This window comes from Manis javanica, chromosome 13 (assembly GCF_040802235.1).
Source record: "Manis javanica isolate MJ-LG chromosome 13, MJ_LKY, whole genome shotgun sequence".
Classification (NCBI taxonomy): Eukaryota; Metazoa; Chordata; class Mammalia; order Pholidota; family Manidae; genus Manis; species Manis javanica.
The window spans coordinates 66956682-66979252 of NC_133168.1; the positions used below are offsets into that span (position 1 = coordinate 66956682).

The 22571-nt window shown below is 40.6% G+C and overlaps 1 protein-coding gene across 7 annotated transcripts in view; it reads left to right on the forward strand.

Moving 5' to 3' along the window:
* Positions 1–22348, forward strand: part of PLEKHG1 (pleckstrin homology and RhoGEF domain containing G1) — a 202607-nt gene extending 180259 nt beyond the window's left edge. For 6 of the 7 annotated variants that reach the window (XM_037022991.2, XM_017673936.3, XM_017673929.3 and 3 more), the window contains 6 exons: positions 4298–4331; positions 5677–5772; positions 7449–7487; positions 8950–8972; positions 11726–13364; positions 18872–22348. In XM_037022991.2, coding sequence (XP_036878886.2) covers positions 4298–4331; positions 5677–5772; positions 7449–7487; positions 8950–8972; positions 11726–13364; positions 18872–19938 — 2898 coding nt within the window. In that variant the 3' untranslated portion in view covers positions 19939–22348. The remainder of the gene's footprint in view (positions 1–4297; positions 4332–5676; positions 5773–7448; positions 7488–8949; positions 8973–11725; positions 13365–18871) is intronic. The other variant, XM_037022999.2, reaches the window with a different exon arrangement.
* Positions 22349–22571: the final 223 nt, after the last annotated feature.

The window sequence follows — 22571 nt, forward strand, 5'->3', positions numbered from 1 at the left end:
ATGGGCCAGAGAGTCAAGTCGGTGGGATAACTGAAATCGTTTGCAAAAGGCATGCAAGACCAAATGAAGCTGGCCACCATGATTCAGTGTATTGAAGTCATTTTAAAATCTGCTCAGCAACTTGGAAACTCTTGTGGAGGAACCATGGCACATGTGGGTTCCCCATGGCTGGGGGTCGGCAGGGTCGGTGAGGGGGAAGGTTAACAGGATGAGGGGAGACAACGTGCTAATCTGCACATAGTTGTGGTGATTGAGCATGATTTCCAGGCTGAGTGGAGAGCAACAGCAACTGGGAAAATGGGCACGGGTTGAAGGATTGCTGGTCTCATAAAGTCAGAGACCTGGTTCAGCCAAAGTCAAAGGAGGGGAGATGGAAACGGATCTGTAGTTGAAAAAGAGACTTTGGAGTCCTGCCTTCAAGGCAGGGCAGTTCCTGGTGATGATAAGGTTCTGGGGTCGACTAAGATTGCATGTTGCTATTCAGGAGTGCAGGAAAAGGTTAGCAGAAATAAAGCAGCTGGGAACTAGGGTGCCGGTGAAGATTGGATTATCCACACGAGTGGTGAAATGGTTCATGCTCCGGGGAAGAGGGGTGAAGTGGAGCAGAAAATGGGGTAACGGTCATGAGAGCAGAACTGGTGGGGAATAAGAAGAGATATCTGAGGAAGGAGAGAGTCTATCTTTTGTATTTTGAGAAGCACTTAAAGCTTGTTCTCAGGGGCTGTCAGTAATGATCTTGTACCCAGGAAATGAATGTGCACAGGTGTGAGCTTTGACTTTGGCATGAGTCTCACTTCATTGGGCTGTTACAACATGTGAGGTAGCTCATGCAGAGAGCCGACTGAGTTTTCTTCGTGGTTAGTCACTGGGTTGCTGGCCCTGCGCCCTGGAATGCCCTTCTGAGCAATGGCCAAGCGTCTCTGATACGCACCACCTATTGTTTAACTGTCTACTGGGAAAATCAAAACTGCCAAAGGGATTCTGAAGGGTAATTATAGGCCATTATAAGACAAGACTGGCTTGCCTACCTGTCCTCTTTCTCCCACACTAGATGTGTATGTTCCAGGCAGTCCTCCCTTTATGTGTTAAAATGGTTAGTAGAGTCACAACAGAATTGTACTTTTTTACCCAAGTTCTTGATCCTTTTAGAATCTAAACATTTCTGTTTTAGCTACAACTTCTTGAGTACACATACATGGTACTAAGTCATTTATATTCTTATTTCAACCTCAACCAAACACGTTATGAGGAAGGTCTTATTCTTCCCATCCTAGAGAAATAAAAGAGTCACAGAGATGTTAAGTAAATCACAGACGTTCTTCCAGCTGGTACATGACTGAGCCAAGACTCAAACCCAGCTCTGCTCCAAAGAGCAAGTCTTAACCACACTGTTCCCAGTGGCAATGAAAACACACTCATATAATACACTTTATCTACTTGTACAATTATAAAAATTTTCTATTTAAGCAGGATTATTACTCAGTTGAACTTTGAGTATTTATTAAATTTTTTTCTTAAAGCTTTCAAAATAGATTTATTTCTATTAAATAAAAAAAGCACATAATGGGAAATTTTTTAAACATCAAAAAACGTATGTATCCCTGACCTAATAATGCTAACACAGCTGTTGGAAATTCATCAGTGGAGTTCCAACCTCCTCCCATTCCTTTAATTCATTAATGGTCACTGGCTGACTCCTAGTGGAAAATGTGGGAATAGTACTTTTTCAAATTAAAGACCAAGACAGGAAAAAAAAAATGAGTTCCTCAAGTCAAATTTATAGATACCAGGAAACTTCTTGAAAGTAGTCATATTGCCTATTCATATACATGGTGTATAACAAACCCTTGTCTTATTCTGAACAGAGGTGAAATTAGAGACTTGTGCATTTAGTATATTCACATTGTTCTGTAAGTGTACTTCCCAGAAATTGAACTAACATTTGTGTTTGAAATTAATTGCAACTAGTAATCTCACTCTGAATGTATAATAAAAATTATCAGTGTTATTAAAATCTAAGCATTTGTTTTCTTAAAATTAAGGTGACTACACTGAGGCTTTTTTCACCCCTTTTTTTAAAACTAGATATAATTGCCACTTCACCTAAATATTTTTACTGTGGTGTCACAGACTGTGGCAAAATACAAGCAAAATTATTTATTTTTACTTTTTATTAAGGAATCATTGATATACATTCTTTTGAAGGTTTCACATGAGCATAATTATGGTTAATACACTCACCCACATTATCAAGTCCTCCCTACACCCCATTGCAGTCACTGTCAATCAGCGTAATAAGATGCCACAGAGTCACTACTTGTCTTCTCTGTGCTACACTGTCTTCCCTGTGACCCTCACACACACCATGTGTGCCAATTATAATGCCCCTCAATCCCCTTCTCCCTCCCCCCAACCCCTACCGCTCTCCCCGACCTCTCCCCTTTAGTAACCTCTAGTCCCTTCTTGGAATCTATGAGTGCTGCTGTTTTGTTCCTTCAGTTTTGCTTTGTTATACTCCTCAAAGGACTGAAATCATTTGGTACTTGTCTTTCTCCACCTGGCTTATTTCACTGAGCATAATACCCTCTAGCTCCACACATGTTGTTACAAATGGTAGGATTTGTTTTCTTCTTATAGTTGAATAATATTCCATTGTGTATATGTACCACATTTTCTTTATCCATTCATCTACTAATGGATACTTAGGTTGCTTCCATATAGTAGAATAAACATAGGGGTGCATATATCTTTTTGAATCTGGGATCTTGTTTTCTTTGGGTAAATTCCTAGGAGTGAAATTCCTGGGTCAAATGGTGTTTCTATTTTTAGTTTTTTGAGGAACCTCCATATTGCTTTCTGCAGTGGTAGAACCAATTTACATTCCCACCAGCAGGGTTCCCCTTTCTCCACATCCTCGCCAGCATCTGTTGTTCTGTGTCTTTTGGATGTTGGCCATTCTACCTGGTGTGAGGTGAGATCTTATTGTGGTTTTAATTTGCATTTCCCTGATGATTAGCGATGTGGAGCATCTTTTCATGTGCCTGTTGGCCATCTGAATTTTTTCTTTGGAGAAGTGTCTGGTCATATCCTCCATCCATTTTTTTAATCTGGTTACTTGCATTTTGGGTGTCGAGGCCAAGCTAAATAATTTTAATGTGAGTTTTTTAGCATACTGTTTGAAGATTAAGCTTTACTATGCAAATGACATTAAGGAGCAAGAAAGCCTACCTAAACTAAATTTTTTCTTCTTTGATTCTTCAGGCAAGACAACTCATGGTAGCGTAATTAATTTATCCTTTTATATTTCCCTAAACATGAGTTGTATATGGTGGTAATAACAATAAAAAGAAGCCTCAAAGCATTAAACTCAGAAGGTTCAGCCTGAGGTGGGAAGAAGTAAGTATATGGAGGAGCCAGAGGCAAGGGTTACAAGCCCAGCCCTTTGAGGGGTGGATGGTAAACAGGTTGAGTGCCCATTAGTCGGTCCTAGTAGTCACCCTGAAAGGAATGCCCTATCTTCCCATGTTACAGCTGAGGAAACACATCTCCTAGATGTGAGAGCACCCACCTAGTTAAGTGCCAGGGCTGGGATCACTAACCACATCTTTCAGAACCCTCTCCCTCCACCATCACAGCTGTTTCTCCTGCTCCAGGAGATTCTAGGGCACACAAAGGAGATGGTAGGTGTGGGGAGCCAGGAGAGTTAGCCAATGATAATCACAGAACATTCAGGAGGAAAACAGAAAAAATGTCCAGCGGTCTTTTTTGCAGTCAACTCAAAATAGTTAGAAGGCTCCAGTGACGTGGGGAGGGGTGGTGGTATACATTCCAGAACCTATTCCTTGATTTTTTGATTCAGTAGATCAGGGTTGGGTAGCAGGAATCTGCATTTTACAATAACTGAACAACAAATGCCAAGGATCAGCCAGGCTTTGAAACCTTAGGAAAGTTTGCCTTTCCCCACCTCTCTCTCTCTCCCTCCCTCCCTTCTTTCCCCACCCCTCCATCCTCTTTCTTTTCTTTGTCTTCCTCCCTCCCTCCACCCCTCCCTCCCTTCTCTTTCCCTCTCTTCTTTCCAGGTGGAAGCTGTAAGCTTAGCTTTGGTGCATCAGTTGTGCATCCCCACTGCTCACTGCGGGGATTCATTTGAATATCCTGCACTAAAAGAAATATTGAGTTTTTTAAAGCTTTTCAAAAACCACTTGTTCAGCTGGGATAAGACCCGATAAGGATTGCTAGTTTAAAGACGAAACAAAAAAAGGTTATTACAATTACAGCTACACTTTCTATCTTTCAGGCCAAGCAAGCAATACTTGAAATGGATGCCATTCGTAAGTTTTGTTTTCTTAACACACTTTATATTGTCATTTTCTACTTGTATCTATTTTATTTTTATCTTTAAGTTCATGAAACTGCAAGCAATTTAAAGAAACTAACAGCTGAACATTCGCTGTCTTAACAAATAGAGCTGCAAACAGTATAATCTTTCCTGACACACTGACCTGTTCCTACCTCAATTTCACCTGGCTTACCTGTGAATCACCTTATGGCTGGCCTCATGTCTGGGTCTCCATATCAGCTAACAATGTAAAATATGTTTCCAGGCTCAACTCTTCCAGGGCCAGGATGAGGCCAGAGCAGCCCAACCCCGCCCAGGAAAATAGCCTTACTTGCCCTACTGAGTTTGAGCTTGGCTTAGTGTGAACAGAGTAGTGAACCAAATGACCTCATTTCTATTACTTTACCACTGACATTGGAGAAATGTATGTTGTCTTTACAATCTTTAGAAGTCTCTCGAACTTTAGCCACTTTTAAAGAGCTAAACTCCAATATAACGAAGACCAGTGTACAGCTATGTCCCCAGATTGTTTACCTTCAGGCTTCAGGGTACAGAGGATCACTGAATATGCTGCAGTATGTCAGGATTAGACCAGATTTTCTTAATCCAAAATCTGTGTACCCCTTACATGAGGCAAAAAGATATAAACTATGAAATTAAATTAAAATCCCTTTTCCAACAAAAGAACCTAAAGTATTCATCAAATGTTCAAAGGTGTGATGTCTAGAAAAATATTAAGAGCCACTGCCCTAGAGGACAACTTCCATAGGAGCAGCCTCCACCACCACACCGGCCCAAACGCCTCACCAGACTGTTACTTAGACTGAGTTGTCCAGTGGTTTTACCTTGACTGGCCTCTGCTGTGGCCCATCCGTGCAGTCAGTCAGGGAACTTGGTAACAAGTTAGCAGTGATTTTTATTTGAATGGAATTTTCTAGTCTCTGGTGTCATTGAATTGCAGGTGATTCTGTGTGGTGGTAGGAAGTTATTATTCCTTACACAGTTAAACTGACTTTCTAGGAAACATAAAGCCAGTAGTCAAAGTTCTTCCTGCCAGTGCGTGAAAAAGGAGAGTACATAGGCAGCGTGCATGCGTGCGTATGTATATGTATGAGAGAGAGAAAGAAAGGCAGCTTGACTTGCTAACACACTCCCAGAAGTCCCAATAATAAATGAAAAGTCCCAACATACATATTCAATGGCAATTTTGGAAGGAGGGATGCTATCACATCTGATGAGAAAGAATAAATCCATAGATACCCAAAACAAGTTATACCCATTTGCCAAGGAATCCCTGGATGCCTCGTCCTTACAGGTGCATGTGGTTATCTTTACAGATTACCCAGGCTTCTGTTACAGTCCTGCCGGAGAGGCGAAAGCATTCTGTGGCTCTAAAGACGGTTCTACTCCATATCGGCTGAGAAGAAAATCTGGTAAATAGGGTGTTGTAATCAAAATTTAATAATTTTAGGGCATAATAAAGTCCCTTTCAGTCAGACAAAAGGCATTTTCTCTCTGATTTTCAAGCTCACCACCCATTTGATTACATTTGAGGCTGCCTTAAGATGGGGCTCTGAGCTTTTGTTCTAAAACTCTTTTTCTACTTAACTCTCCATTTTCCACTGAATATTAAACATTTTGCTTTGCATAGCATTTCACCATTAGCATACGGGTACTTAAACTCCACTACTACCACTAGTGGAAAATTGTGTCCTGTAAATGACACATACAAAAGACTATTCAAACCTGAAGTTTTAATACTCATTCACTGAGCCAGACCCTATGCAGTATTCTCTTAGCCCTCAAATTTCTTTCTTCATTTGAATCCATGTTTATTGAACACCTACCTAACCCCCTGCACTGGGGTAAGGACTAGGAATGCAAGAATAAGTTATGTTCATGATTCCTGCTTGCAGGGAGTTCATAGCCTCCTGGGAGAGTCCAAAAAGGTGAATAAATACCAGTCTGTATGATGGAGCTGTGGTAGGCGTTAAATGCAAGGATGAGTGCAGAGACAAAGGAGAGAGAGATTCAATAACCCTCTAGGAAGGAAAGAGAGGGCTTCACAGAGCAGAGGACAGGACCTGGATGGAACCTGGTGGTGCAGAGGTAGATGGGGCGGGAATAGCACATGCAGAGGCCCTGAGACGTGAAGGTCACATTAGCCATGTGGAGGATTTGAACTTGATCCTGCAAGGTATGGAAGGATTTTAAGCAGTGATATATTTGCATTTTAAAAAGAGAAATCTGGGGGATGAAAGTACAGCATAGAGAATATATTCTATAGTTCTGTAACATTTTTTTATGTTGACAGATAGGAACTACAGTAGTTGGAGGTGAGCATTTAATAATGTAAATAACTGTCAAATCACTATGTTGTATACTTGAAACCAATATAATATTGTATATCAACTATACTTCAGTTTTTAAAAAATCACAAAAAGGGAAAGCTGGCTTGACGTGGAAACTGAGCCAAGGATGATGCCCCTCTGCGGAAGTGACTGGGAGGGCCTGGATTAAGGCAGTGGTGACTGGGGGGAGGGTGGGAGGAACATTGCTCAGACCACACAAGACTGTGATGGATGGAAACAGGGAAATCCGAATGATGCTGGCCCACCACTGGGAAGGGTAATGTCAGTGACATTCAAAATAGGGAATACAAATGAAGGAGCCGATATGGGACACTAGGCACCTGAGATTGAGCCATGTGGAGTTTGCTGGATCTGTGGACCAGTTGGAGAAAGGTCCGATTGGCATTTGGCATTTGAGGTCTGAGGCTTGGGACAGGGGTGTCGCATAAGAAGGTAAACTGAACATTATCAGCTTAAAGGTGGTAGTTAAAGCAAAGGAAGCTACATGACTGGTTAGTGGGGTTAGTTGTCTGTTAGGTGGCTCCTGATTGAACAACTTAATGTCTGTCCCGGACAGACATTATGTTATGACGGAGTGCAAGTCTTGCTGCTAAGAATGTCTTTCTAAGCAGTGGGGATTTAGTTAAATTTGATAGCAAATTAATAGCACTTAATTTTCCCATAAACTAATAATTCATTTATAAAGAAAAAAATCTTTATTTGGTTTTGCAAATATGTTGGCTTTATTTTTCTCCCAGAACCTTCCTCAAGATCACATAAAGTCTTGAAAACCAGTGGTGAGTTCTAAAATTTCTTTTTTCATTCTTGTTGATGTCCGCTAACTTAACCACAAGCCGTACACATACATACACATGAATACCAGATGTATTACAGTTTGACAGATTTAATTGACTTCTTTAAGTAATAGTGCCCCATTTAAAAATGTACAGCCAAGTGCCAAATGTTTGCAACATAGATAACAGGCATAAAAAGATGATATCCCTGTTATATAAAGAAATCCAATACATCAAAAACAAGAGAGAAATGACTCTTTCTTTAAAAGGCAAAGAATATAATTGGGCAGTTTCACAAAAGAAACACAAATTGCCAATAATTTTTTTAAAGGTCATCTATACTGGTAATCAGAAAAATCATACATTTACTTGAAATAAATAAAGGGGAGAAAGCTATGAGCTTGGCTAAAAATATTAGAAAACAGGTACTCTGAAATTAATGGTGTGTAAATATCTGCAACCTTTTTGGAGCAAAATTTGGTAATGCCCATTTAAATTCAAACTGTGCATTTGCCCTTGACCCAACAGTTTCACTTTTTTCACTTTTGTAAATTTCACAATGTACACCTCCTATACAGAAGCCTCACCATGCATGGATAGATCTACGTGTGCCTGTTCTTTGCAGCATGTGTACTAAAACACCACATAAAATATGTCCATCTATCTAGTGGGAAGTGGTTTAATAAGTTGTAGCATATCCTGGAATGCTACATGGAATATTCTGTTGTCAAAAAGAATGAAGTATGTTTCTACTGATAAGAGTGTCCACTAGATGTTAGCAGGAAATGCAGTCTTGCATATTGCACCTTTATTTTAAAGACAAAAAAACTGGCATTGGGGTGGGATGAGGGTGCTGGGTGTGGTACCTGGAAAGATGAACAACTGCTAAGTGTGGTTACCTCTACAGGGTGGGATTTTTACATTATCTGCTTCTGTAATTAAACAGTTTTTAAAGATGAGATGTCCATAATCAAGGGTGTCTGTGAGGATGCAGCTCGGTACGCCTTTCCCCACAGCTGCACCACTTGTCAGCACAGTGACAAGATGGCCCTTTTGGTAAATGCTGTATCTTCATATTAAAACCAGTAGAATGTTTAGAAATTAACAGACGCATAGTCTTATGTTTAAGTGATTTTTGTAGCTCAGGGCATGTGGATTTTTTTCAGGTAACATATTTTTGGGGAGACGCCTTTGAAACTTATTAACATGAGTTGCTCTCAGGGATTAAGGAAGATACCTAACACTCAGATATATGTAAGGTTGTTTTATTTACATATATATATGGTAAAGGATATAAAACTAGGATAATGGAAAGGCATTTTCTGAAAATTAGGTCTAAAGGGCTCAGAAGCCTCTTGGGCTTCAATGATTAACAATAAGTTTTAAAAGTCCTACAAATATGAGTGCTTACATATGTATGAGATATGATTTTAATCCTCAAACTTTAAAAAAAATTCTTTTTCAGAAACAGCACAAGACATCCAAAAGGTAAGCACTATTGCATTTCTTACTTTGAAATGTTTACTATAGGCACCTTTTAAATATCTTTATCGCTTCTCCAGCCTATATTCCAACTGAAAACAATTCTTTAACATTTGAAACAGATTGAAGTGAGGACTTGTCCTTCTAACCTCACTCCCCCTGCTTCATCTCTTGGAACCAAGGCAGTAACCTCACCCCTCTGCCCCATCTAACCACCAGAAACTATAAGGTTGCTCAGGATGTAGTGCCTGCCCCGTGCTGGTGCTGCCCACCCCCTGTTGCCCGGTACCTCTGCCCAGGAAGACCAAGGCTCTTGCATCCTGAGTATTGCTCTCTCCTCAAAGCACTAGCCTTCAATCACAGAGATCCCTTCTAATAATGTAGTCCTGATGTTGGCTTAAGAGGTGTGATCATTTGTCATATAGTAAAACTTCACCATATTGAGTTTCATTTTTTTCTTCCTCTGATAAAAGGTTATGAGAAGGGGAATAAAAATAGTATGCACTGTTGGAAGGTATATATCCAAATTTGTTACTTTTCAGGAATCAGTATTACATCCTGACCTGGGTAAAACATGTCCAATACAGCCACTTGTCTCAATTAACAAGTTTTAGAGCACTGATTGTGGCTTCTTGTTTAATGTCCTGTATCTATAAGGATGTGGCTATGAAAATCTCTCCCCACAATTCCACTTGCACAACTCCTTAGCCCAGGACCACAGTGACCATGTTAATAAATGCTATATAGTTCAGTTACATCCAGTGAGACATCTAAAAATTAACATGGTCTCTAAGTGATTTTCTTCAAATTAGGGCATGTGGATTTTTTTCAGGTAGTACGTATTTTTGTTTGGAAGATTTTGAAGCTTATTAATTGGTTCATTGTCCTGAAATATGGGATGAAATTTTGATTTTCTAATCTACTTTGTTTTCATAAACACACACTGGGGAAGGTAGGAAGGTGCCCTGCTCCTTAAGCAGCCAGCCTGGGATCATGGAGCCCAGCCTCACTCAGTAGCAGGTGGGGGAATCGCTGTGTAGCCCAAGAGATACAATTTCAAGGGCTTCTTGGAACTTTCTGCAATAGTGATCAAACCAAGTCTTCATGTGGGGGCTAACTAAACCTTATAAAATCTGAAAACAAGAAAGGAATAAAACACCCATGTACTTTTTTCTTAGAGGTAAATTTCTATCTCCTATATGAAATGCAAGGAGAACAGATTTCCTGATGATTAAAGAGTTTATAATGGGAAAGAGTCCTTAATAATTACCTAACATTTCTTCCAGAATATGTATTCCAAGGCCATGTGTGTATGTATGTATGTATGTATATGGATGTGTATATATGTATATTTTTATGTACATAGACAGGGAAGGAGGGAGGGCGGCTAAATTCATATATAAACTGTGGATTAAGACATGAATTCAAATCCATTCCTGCCACTTATAAGCTCTATGGCTATAGGTATAAAAGTTGTTAACTTTACCAAGACTTAAGTTTCCTAATTTGTATAATTGTTATAAAGATTAAATGTGATCATATATTTTTTAAATACATTTTTTGGAGCAAAGCAAGTGCTTCGTAAATGATAGCTATTATCATATTATTATTAAATAGCCATAATGCTGAGAATGTGGAAAAACAAGGCAGGAGAGAATGTTCCTCATGGCTCCAGGGAAATTGAAGTAACTAAGCCACACATTTCTGGGTTGTGCCCATCCATACACTGATTATTTCATAATCTAAGAACTTCTTCAGTTCTCCTTATGACCTATTTGATGTAAAATTTTAGCTTCCAAAGTACTACTATCTCATTTAAAGTTTAATTACCTTAAAAATACACTTTGATATTAGCAAAGCAATTCAGATCTCCTAATTTTTTAAAACATCTGAAAAGTTTTCTGAGATGATTGATCTTGAGAGGGTGTTACTTACTGGCTGTTCACAAAATCATACTGTTACACTTTAAAAGTTGAGATTTTATTAAGACTAACTTGTTTTATTTTATACAACATAGTTACTGGTGCCCATATTTTATAAATACAATACCAGTGCAGTCTGAGTAAAATGGAAGGAAAGAGATACTAAAGGGTAAAGGAGAAATACGAGGGCCATAAGTATACTACTCTATATGTAGGTGAGCGTGTATACATATATCCGTGTATGTGTGTGTGTATTGATTTATTCCAAGGCCTCAAATGACTCACTGTCTGGCTATGTAAAAAAAAAGTGAACGAAAGATTAAATAACTATTGGATATTTTTATCTTCAAACAGGATGAAATTTTATTCTTCCACTCTCTATTCTTCTCCTTACTCCCTGCTAGGAAGGCAGACAGATAGGTAGGAAGGAAGGCAGGCAGGCACACAGACAGACAGACAACAGAAATACTGATAGTTGGCTATTCCAAGGCAAACAATCTGTATCCCAGTTTCACTGGCAAGTGATGAAAAATTCTTGCTCACTCAACATTTCCAATAGGTTAGTATAGTGTTGAGCAGAAAATATGTCCCTGATACTAATTAGTTTGGAGAATGTGCAAATGACCTAGTCTATTTCTAAGTAAATATCAATAGTAGTCCTTTCTGCTCCTTTTGGAAAATCCAGTGCTTTTCAATTCAGTTGACATCGTTTTACTTATCATTTTTTTTAAGAATATTATAGTCTGGTGGCAGAGGCAATGTGTAAATCCAGGGAAACATCAAAAGTCATTTATCCACAGTGCTACAATTCAGTCGATTTGTTTCTGTCCCCCTCAGGTGTCCAGAGAAGAAGGGTCTCCCCAGCTGACTTCAGCAGGGCCATCTCCCGCCCAGAGGAACAGTCAGCCAAGCAGTTCTGCCATTATCAGTGCACTTCGAGGGCGTGGAGCCATCAGAAACCTCTGGACGGACCACCAGATCAGGCAAGCCTTGTTTCCCAGCCGCCGGTCCCCACAGGAGAACGAGGATGACGAAGACGATTACCAGATGTTCGTGCCATCCTTTTCCTCTTCAGACTTGAACTCTCCCCGGCTGTGTGAGGATGGCCCTTCAAGTCGCCCTTGTAGCTGGCATATGGGACAGATTGAGCCTACAGAGGCCACCGGCTCGGGCCATAGGGTTGTTAGGCGGGCCAGCAGTGCTGGCGAAAGCAACACGTGCCCTCCTGAAATAAGCGTCAGGGACAGTGGTGGCTGTCAGTACAGCCCCGGAAAAGAACTGCAGAATGGCTCTAGAAGGGACGGGCAGGACGGAATGACTCCCTTTGGGTCGTCTATAGAGTTGACTATTGATGATATAGATCATGTCTATGACAACATAAGTTATGAGGACTTAAAACTAATAGTTGCTAAACGGGAAGAAGCTGAGTGCACTCCCCCCAAATCAGTCAGGGACTCTGTTCGCCCCAAGAGCACCCCTGAGCTGGCCTTCTCAAAGAGGCAGGCTGGCCACGGGAAGAGCTCTCTGCACACAAAGAGAGATGGGGCTCCGACGGGCCTCGAGGCATCGAACCAAAGCACGCAGGAACTCGAGGTGGTTGAGGAGAACATCTATGACACTATAGGCCTCCCAGATCCACCCTCGCCGGATTTCAAAGGCAGCAGCCTGCCGCGTTCCAAGAGGAGCACCTTCTTAGGTCTGGACGCCGACTTTGCATGCTGCGACAGCCTGCGGCCCTTCGTCTCCCAGGACAGCCTCCAGTTCAGCGAGGATGAAACGCCTTACCCCCAGGGACCCTCAGAGAACGACTATTTGAGCTTGCTGTATAACTCCTTCAGCTGTAACTTGTCTCTAGGAGATAAGTCTATATCTGATAAACTGTCTGAAGAAGTAGACGAAATCTGGAATGACCTGGAAAATTACATCAAGAAAAATGAAGTCAAAACTAGAGACCGGCTCCTTGCGGCATTTCCTGTTAGCAAAGATGATGTGCAAGACAGGCTGCGCTCGGAGAGCACCCCTGAGCTGAGCAGAGACGTGGCGCGCTCCACGCTCTCGCTGCCTGCGGGCCCTGCTTGCCTCACGTCCCTCAAAGACAGGCCCAGCAGAGCCAGACGGGCCACCTGCCTGTTCGAAGAAGACCTGATTGCCAAAGAGGGCTCCTTTCTGAGTCTGAACCGGCTCTCTCTGGCCAGTGAAATACCCGCCATGGAAAATCCTTATGACTTGGCTAACAGTCGTCTGTCCCAAACAGATCTGGAACCCCCTGACCCTGGGATGGAGGCCACGGATAAGACAAAAAGCAGGGTTTTTATGATGGCGAGGCAGTACAGTCAGAAGATCAAGAAGGCAAATCAACTTTTAAAAGTGAAAAGCCCAGAGTTGGAGCAGCCACTGGCCAGCCAGCAGCATAAATCTGTGCACAGAGATCTGGCTGCCATCCTAGAAGAAAAGAAGCAAGGGGGGCCTGGCATCGGTACGTTGCTTCCCACTGCTTCTCTTCCTTCTTGAAAGTAAGATGTGAGGGCAGCTTTCAGGTTCTAAAGGCCCTTGGAGCCGTGAGAAGGCTGTCAGTCTGAGGTCCATTCTCTCAGAGTGAGACCACAGACTCACGAACGCAGACAAGGCCATTGCTAACCTCCCCCTGCACCTCACGGAATCACACAAGTAGGAGTGTGAGTTGGTCTCCAAGGGTTTCACTGTGTGCGTAACCTTGTCACTACAGATTTGACGTTTTGAGACGTTTTCTCTAATGTAATCTGAAGTGTGAAAAATAGTGATCCATGTAACCTGTGGCATCTGGACCTTTTCCCTTTGTGTTGTGTGTTAGGAGGAGTAGCTCGCGTCAGCCTTTGGGGCCTGGGAGCATGTAGAGTGGGACTGCTCTTTGTTCTGGAATCCCAACAAACATGCCTACTTATTCTAACAAAAACAAAAAGGGGGTCCTTTTTGCATTTTCTTAGCTGTTCACACTATAACTGAGGTGTGAGGTGTGTTCTCATATATCTGGGTTACTGCTGTAATAGTACATTTAGTACCATCTCGTTTGCTATTCTCAGACAGCCTCCCTGAAGTGTACTTCTTTTTATCAAGCCTCCTTTGTAGGGCAGAGAACAAGGATCTCAGTTATGATACTGGTACAATTAGGGCTAAAGGTTTGACTTTTTCCCCTCTATTATAAAGAAGTACACATGCTCTGGCTAAATTCAAAAGGGTTCTGAAGGACAAAACGTAACACGGTGTAAGAGCACAGATGTATGTGCATAAAGCACATAATTCTCATGGAAAGATAAATCTGAGGGTGCTGGCTTTCATCTGAGGAGTTTTTTACCACTAGATCCAGAGAGATTTCTGGGGTTAGGTCCAAGAATCTGCATTTTAAAGCAGTGTGGCCTTTCCCTGCCCTAGATTTTCTGACAAAGAACCACCTCAGTGTCAAATAAGAGGGGACAGTTCTCCAATTAAAAGCAAAAGCCAGATGGCTTAGTATCAGGGCCCATTCAGATACTTACTTAGCTTGATGGTGATGCTGCCCATCTGGCCAGGTTGCTGTCACTCATCTCCTTTCCTTGGGACAGATTGCTTTATCTCTGTGGCAACCAGACAATAGAAAGAGGACATCCAAATCCTAAATGAATCTGCAAGTTACGTGACAAGAATCTGTAGGAAATTTTTTTTAAGTTTGGAAGTATTTAAGAGTTGTCTAAAGTTTTACTCTTTTTCTAGAGCTAAATCATACAGTAAAATTTCCTAACAGATAGGGACCTTAAGCCCTCAAATTAATACCTAGAGGATTTTTATGGACTCTCTTTGAGTTGTTATTTTTGTTCTTAAATAAAGATTAAAAGTGATTTTTATGTGACTGTGAGAGAGACTAGATGGCACATATATTTCTCACCTGGAAATAATATGTTGGAATTAATTCATGGCCCTTTTTCAACACTAGTATTGCTAAGATGGTTTGTTGTTCTACATAGAAAACATGACTGAGTTCCAGCTGCAGAAGGACTATTTGGGGGGCATAGATGGCACTCGAAACAGTGGAGTAGTGGCACTGCAGCCCCTGACTGAATCCGGGCTAGTGAGCCTCAGAACGAGAGAAGGTATGACCGCAAGGTTCCTGATGGTGGTGGATGAGGCCAGCAGACTGTTTAAAAAGTGGTGATCACCTGAGCCAGGTTGTTCTGAAGACGATCCATCCATTAAAATGCAAAACTCTAACCCTGATAGAAGCATGTCCTTCGCGGCTGAATCTTTAGGGCTTATGACCACCTTGAATAGTCCTCTTTTTGACCCACCTTTTAAGTCTTAGTTTTCCCATTGGGGTTTTCTTTTGCTTCTTTTCACGTTTGGTTTGTTCTCCCTTTTGGTTTGCGTACTGGTCTCTTCTGGGATCCCATGGGATCTTTTCTCAGTTCTGTGTCTGGGTCCTTTCTTGACATGGGGGCTACTATTGATGTTCTCCCCAACAAAAAGGAGACAGCCTCTCCAAAGTGATCTTCTGAGATGTCTGGCAGGAGCACGTCCCTAGGGCCTGCCGTCTCTCAGACCTGAGGAGTCTTCCATCTGGGTGGATCAAAACCACTTCCTGTGCCCACTAGGCTTTCAATCAGTTGACGTGATGACCCCTTTTCTCTCTCTTGTTTATCTGGGCACAGGCCGTCGTAATCGAATGGACCGATTCTCCAGACTTCTTCGTGTGGGCCTTGCCACTTTGCCAGGAGCTTGCTCTCGGTGCTGTACGGAAGGAGGAGCACCCTATTCACCTGCCGAAACTCTCGAGCACCTATATTGAACTCTCTAGCCGGGGTCTACCGGCCCTGGGCCAGATTTCCGCCTATAAATCACTCAACCAGGTCTAGTGGCCCCCGCCTTCAAGAGCCTGCTGCAGCATGCCGGCCTTGTCCTGTCAGGCCTCCCTCCTGACTGTCCTTGAGGCCATGTTTGACACGGGAGAAAACTCCATCCAGGCTTGAGGATTTTTCCTCCCTGTATAAAGTAGGGAAAGCAAATAATTTTATGCTTGAGTCTCAAAAAACACCAGAAACATTGATTTTAATCCTCTGTCTCGAGAACAGTATGCTTCATATTTCTCTCAGCAAGAGTCACCTTATATTTTTATCTGGAATCATAAGAACTCCATCTTTTAAACTTACAAAGAGAAATAAACCAAAGACAGCCCTTTTGTCACGCAATGATAATGGACATGTTCCATAAAGCCTATTAATATCAGAACTAAGGATTATGGGGAAGTTTGATCCAGCTGACTAATACTAAGTTTTTTAGGCTAGGGGTGTCTTCTTGGACTGACTATTTCCTATACACCTGGCTTAGGGAATCTATTTAATGACAGCTATATCTCTGGAAGCTGGATTCTTGTTCTCATTGGCACCAAGCAAGTTATAGACTCTCTTAGGTCATGCTGAGATGAAAAATCCCCAAAAACTTAGTAGAGTATATTGTCAACTTATGAGATACTTTTTATTCCAAAATTTATAAATGGTCAACTTTTTATTATCCAATGATAAGCTGTGTGCATTATGAGTTATCTATAAGAAGCATTTTAATCAAAGGCTCTCTCCCTCTTCCCCTTTTCTTGCTATGCCCCTGATTTCTAGGCTGCCTTTCAACTCTCAGTGATATGGTCTTAGGTAAAGCACATCCATTTATAACAATACGCCTAAAAGAAGGCAGTCCCGAAGTTATTGGAGTGATTAAGTCGTTTTTGAGACCAGTTTCTATCTAGAATGATGTTTGGTGCTCTGTGCGGACTATTCTCCAAGATTATGGACTAGCTGGAATAATAAACTAGCCCATGTAAAACTAGCAATGCCAGATTGTGCGCATGTGTGCATGTATGTGCAAGCATGCGTGTGCAATCAATAGTTAAGTGTTATGCTCACCGAGCATATAAGGCGTCAGAGAAATCAGGAAGAAAAGGATTCATGGAAAGGGTAGGGCTTATGTAGGGTCTTAAGAGGTAAATGGCATTTGATGAAGCAAATGAAGAAGAGGATATGATAAGGAAGACAAAGGCATGAGAAATACTATGGATATTTTGGATAAGACATGGTTTCAGATTATGTGGGCCACCATGTTCTAAAGTCAGGAACTAATTGTTCTTACAAGATTTTTATGGTTAAATGTGGTACTGGAACAATTTAGCCAAAATTTTTAATTAGCTTTCATTGCTTTCCCCAAAAATGTCATCTTCCTGGAACTTTGTGAAAGTTCAGAGCCTACCTGACTCAGCTGTGGGATCAGTCTGTGGGCCACAGTGTGGGTGAGAATGGGTGTGTGCAGAACCATCTGACGCTCAGGTGGGCAGCTAACCAACAATTTTGTCTAAAGGTTCAGCTGCCTTTGGTTGGGTTTCATAGTTAAGGAACATGGTAGGTTTCAGGGTGGCTTATGTGGACCCCTCGGTGTCCATACAGACTTTTAGCCTCTTAAGGGGTTGCCAAATAGTAATTGGCATTCTGAGTCTTTACAATACCCTTTGAGGAATAACAGCTCAAGTTTTTTTACTAGAAATTCTAAACTAATTATCTCTGTCTTTTCGAGGAATTTGCACTTGAAAACCTGAAGGATCTGAATATAAGATCTATAGAGAGAAGTTCAACAGACTATTTACTGATTTTGGGGACAGGGAGCAAGCAATTTGAGGGGTTGAAATTAAAGGGTACACAGAATAATAGACTATTTTCTGTCCTTGTAGAAGATAATTTGAAAGAAATGGCAGAAATGCAACTAGATATTTAGTTTAAATTCAAGGAATGACTTACTAATAGCAGGTTACTAAAAACATGACTAACTTAAAGAAGAAGGAAATATGTCACTTTGCTGGTCATCATATTTGGGATAGATTCCCGGAATAGGACTGATTAGATGTGTTCTGAGAGATTTATAGGACTCATGGAATTCTTGAATTCTAGGGTGGTCATGTGGGTTCCTGGATTGGGGATTGGGGAATGGGGAAGAAACAGTTCTCAAAACTGCTGTTTCTGGGCTCTCTCTTTTAAATCATTCCTGCCCCAAGAGAATTCTCTATCCACACAATGGTTCTGTTAATGTCTTTAGAAATGTCTATACTCAGAAATGGAGCAGAAAGGAAAGTGTCCTTATAGCCTAATCGGAAGTGCCAACAGCTTTTGTGGAAATAGCAGGCAAATCCTGTTCTGGCCCCAGTACTAGAGAGCATTAGATTAGCAGTTATATGCACAGATGGTTCCGTCTTAATGTCTTAGAAGCATAGACTTCAGCTCCTGACTTCTTGGAGATGGGAGGAGAGATGTGGGTCAGTCAATGCATGTGGTTTTGAAATACTGGGAAGGAGGACCTCCTGTAGACCCTGGTTACCCAGACAGCAGCATGCTGCATGGAAACGAGAAGTACAGGAATAGCCACTGGGAGCAAAACCTCTGGGGTAGTTGTCTGAGTTCAGTCAAGACCGGTGGGAAGCCAGGGTAGCCTTTGCATGGCAGATTGTGGTCATGCTTCCTTCCATGACTACTTGAGTTACTTTTTATTGACCAGGGCTTAAGTGCTGACTTTCTTGTCTTTATGACGCCTGTTTTTAGCACTGACACTTTCATGCTTATAAAGAACACTAGAAATGTTCATTATGAACAGTGAACTCTTGCAGACCTGCTGTTGAAATAAAATAATCCAGAATTGTTAGATCAAACTAAATGATATAATTGGATCAAATTAAATGATCTTTAGGTGGCATTTTAATTTTTTTATTGAACTGTGGATTATTTTATTAGTTTGTGTTGCTTAGTATTCAATGACTACTCATACTCAAACTAATTTAAAAAGTGCTGTCTACTGTTTAAATATTTTTAATGTTTGTTAGAATGTTTTATGCTTTTAAAATCTCTTCATTCATAGAAATAATCCTATGTATATTTATATACATAGAATCCTATATACATAGAAATAATCCCATGTGTATTGATTGTTTCAATATTTGCCTTCCAGGTGCCAGGATTGCTGAGTATTCCCAAGTGTATGACCAGATTGTATTCAGAGAGACTCCCTGTAAGCCTCAGAAGGATGGCTGGGCCAGCCCTCAAGAGCCTTCCAACCTCAGGTGTGCATCACCTTCCCAGGCCCAACAAGGTAGTCAGGATTGGCTTTTGCACTCCACCTATAGTAATGGAGAATTAGCAGATTTCTGTTCCCAGCCAGAGCAAGACTTGAAGTCAAAATATTCCACTTTAGAGGTCAGTACAAAAAGTACTCCAAGACAGTTGACCACAGCTTGCTCCGTGCCCTCCCTTCAAATGTCCGACCCTCCGCTGGGCTCCATGCAGAGACACAGTGTGGTAGTCAGCCAGCCCCACAAAGAAAACCCATGTCAGGGCCACCTTTACAACTCTTTGGGCCGGAAAGGAATCAGTGCTAAATCTCAGCCATATAACAGGTCTCAGTCATCTTCCTCCATCTTGATAAACAAGTCCATGGACTCCATCAACTACCCTGGTGAAATGGGAAAGAAACAGGTGCTGCCTCTACACAAAAGTTCAAGGTGTGAGAGTCACCAGGATTTGCTGCCAGGTATTGCTGACTCATGTCAACAGGGAACTGAAAAACGCTCAGATCTCATACTCCAAGACTCACAGAAAGTTCTGGTAGTAAATAGAAATCTACCCTTAAATTCCCAAATAGCTACACAGAACTACCTTTCCAATTTCAAAGAGACTGAAGAAGATGAAGATGACTATGTAGAAATAAAGTCCGAAGAAGAGGAGTCGTCAGAGTTAGAGCTCTCTTACAGTCGAAGAAAGGAACCTGACTCCAAGATGATGGATGCTGACTTTTCTGGTACCGTTGGCAGCAGTGGCACATCTTACCCTTTGAATACGCCGTGCACTCCAAAAAGGCCAGTAAGTGGCAAGCTTGGCATTTCACCGTATCTGACATCATACAGCGATTCTGACAAACTGAATGACTATCTCTGGAGGGGGCCGTCTCCCAGTCAGCAAAATATTGTCCAGTCTTTGAGGGAAAAGTTTCAGTGTCTTAGTTCAAGCAGCTTCGCCTGAGGTTCTTACAAGGACCTGCCAGAAGTAACTTCTCATTATGCTCCTAAGTCACAGTTACTGAGAGGTATTTTATATGTACCAGATTAAAACAATTTTGTAATAACCAGAGGTGTAAAACAGACTTTCTTTTACCGCACAACTTTTTGAAATGGCTGACAATCCAGCCAGGATTTTACTGTAGCAAATGTCAGCACCTAACAGTAGGTTTTCTGATGCTGATTATCATCATATTTCATGTCAGTCAGTCTCACTTGAAAATTTTTAGGCTTTTTTTTAACAATGTGGTCAGATATTTTTTCCCATATCCTGATAGCATTAAGAAATGCAGTAATCCTTTCTTACTATCCAGAAGCCATGATTAGTTTTATCCTAGGACTCAAAGGCAGCAAGGAGCCTTTTTCACCTTTTAAAAAGGAAAGGAAACTAAAGCTGTCTGGGGGATTATGCTTATTCTGTCTAGCATTCCTGCTACATTTCTGGCAAAACCCTAGGATAATAACTTAAGCTAGAGATCTCTAGTTGGAGTATAGTCTATAAGTACCCATTTTAGGGTTTCTGTGCTGGTTTTCCTACAATGCAGAAATTGTGTAACTTGGAAATTAGAATGTAGCACGTCCAATATTAAACAGAAATCCTTACCCGCATTCCTGGACAATGCCTGGGGAATGTGCGGCTCATCATGTTTATGAATTCTGGGGTAGAATGAATGATTCTGTCAGTGGCTTAAAGAAAACCAAGTCTAAGAAAATACAAATTGACTTAACTGCTAGAAAGGTGAGTTGACACTAGGAACAATTTTATTTTTATTTTCTCCTATTAGAGTTGGATGAGGATAATAGAACCCTTTATACTATTTTTGTGCTTATCTCTGATCAGTACAAAGTAAACCATAAGCTCAAATAAAACAAAGCAGTTTGAAGTTACTCTTCCCAGAGAGGTTTTTCATTAGTACGTCGTGAGATTCGTAGTCAGTCAAAAGATCTGCACATACCCTGGAGGCTTTCAACAACTGCAATGAAATTTATTTTCTAAACCACATAAAACATGGGGCCTTCTCTCATTGTTTTGAGGTATATATAAGAATAGAACCTTTGGCTACTAAGTTCTAACATCTTCTATGTGGTAACTATGGTCTTTAAATAGTGGTTCCTTGTGATATTATGTACTACTGTGAGACTTTATGGAAGGAAACTGAAAAACAAAAGCAAGACCTTGTGAGTAAAAAGCAAAATCAAAGAAACTAAAGAGAAAAATGAAGGCAAATTTATGGCTACTTTATAAAAATATTCTATTTTACTGAAGACTCTAGTCAATACAACGTGAATGTTCTCAGACCCCTTTGTATTCTCATTTTAAGCAGTTTTATATTCTGTGCCCCCTTCGCCATCTTTGTTTTCATTTTAAAAGTTACGATAATATGTGTAGAGAAAGGGGATCTAAGTTTATCATTTAATGATATTAATGATATTAATGATACTGATTTGAATCAGGGACATCTTATCAACATTCTTTTCTTCACCATAAAACATAAAATGGGACCGTCCTCATTTTACAAACAGGTACCTAAGGCATTCGTTTTTTTTAAATACCACAGAATAACTTGTTTCTTGCTTTGCTATACTGTTCTTTCACCTTGTAGCTTGTAAAACAAAATCCATATTGAATAGCATGATTTTGAAAATATTTCTTCCTTCTGGCCTTTCTTTAAACATGGTATGAGTTTTTAAGATTTAAGCAGGAACAGAAAAGACAAGCACTGTAGGAAAGTATGTCCCTAGATTGCTAGAGGTACTTAGAAGTGCATTTGCAAAACAGTCACCTGATTTTTCTTGTCCCAAGAATACAGTTCCCCACTTTTGCTTTTTGGTTCATATGATCCAAATTCTATATTGTCCGTATTAATGTGGCATCTTACACTCAGATATCATTGATTCTTCACACCAGTTTCTTGTTGCACGGCTTTGATGTCACCTGTAGGAATACTCTGCTGCAGGAAGGTGGATGTCTCACTGTATAAAATCTGTGGTTGTCTTCAAATTCTAGGACAAATCTTTAGTTTTAATGATCACCTCTGTCATCCAGGATGCAGATTTTGAGAGCTGTGTATATATAATCATGTTTGTATTTTTCTTCAAAGTTGTCAATTAAGGGTTTTTGTTTAAAAGTTCCTTTTGGAGGTGGGGAAGGGATGTATATAGTTGGGAAGTTATTTGTACTTAACAGTATGTCAAGTTCTTATTAGGGCTCTGTGCTGAAGGTTCAGTTGGTTTTTTTATAAGTTCACCTTTCACCTACTCTATTCTTCATGCAAAAACAATGCATCTAGGAAAACATAGTTTAAATACTGTATATAAGATAATGAAAGTTAGTAATGCTCATTATTTAATAAAGTTTGTAAAGTACAAAGTAACTTATAGTGTGAATGTGTTTACTCCAGAAAGGTCACGATTTTTCCAAACTACCTTTAGTTATAATACTTTGTCTTGCCTTATGAGCTGTGCAGAAAATGGCTCAGGTAATGATGATATACCATGTTTCAGTGACAGACTATTTTTGTATCTTCGGATAATTTTTAAATAATGAATTTAATGTTTGAGATGGTATTTTCTTGATTGGTGGCTAAGTTAAAACAA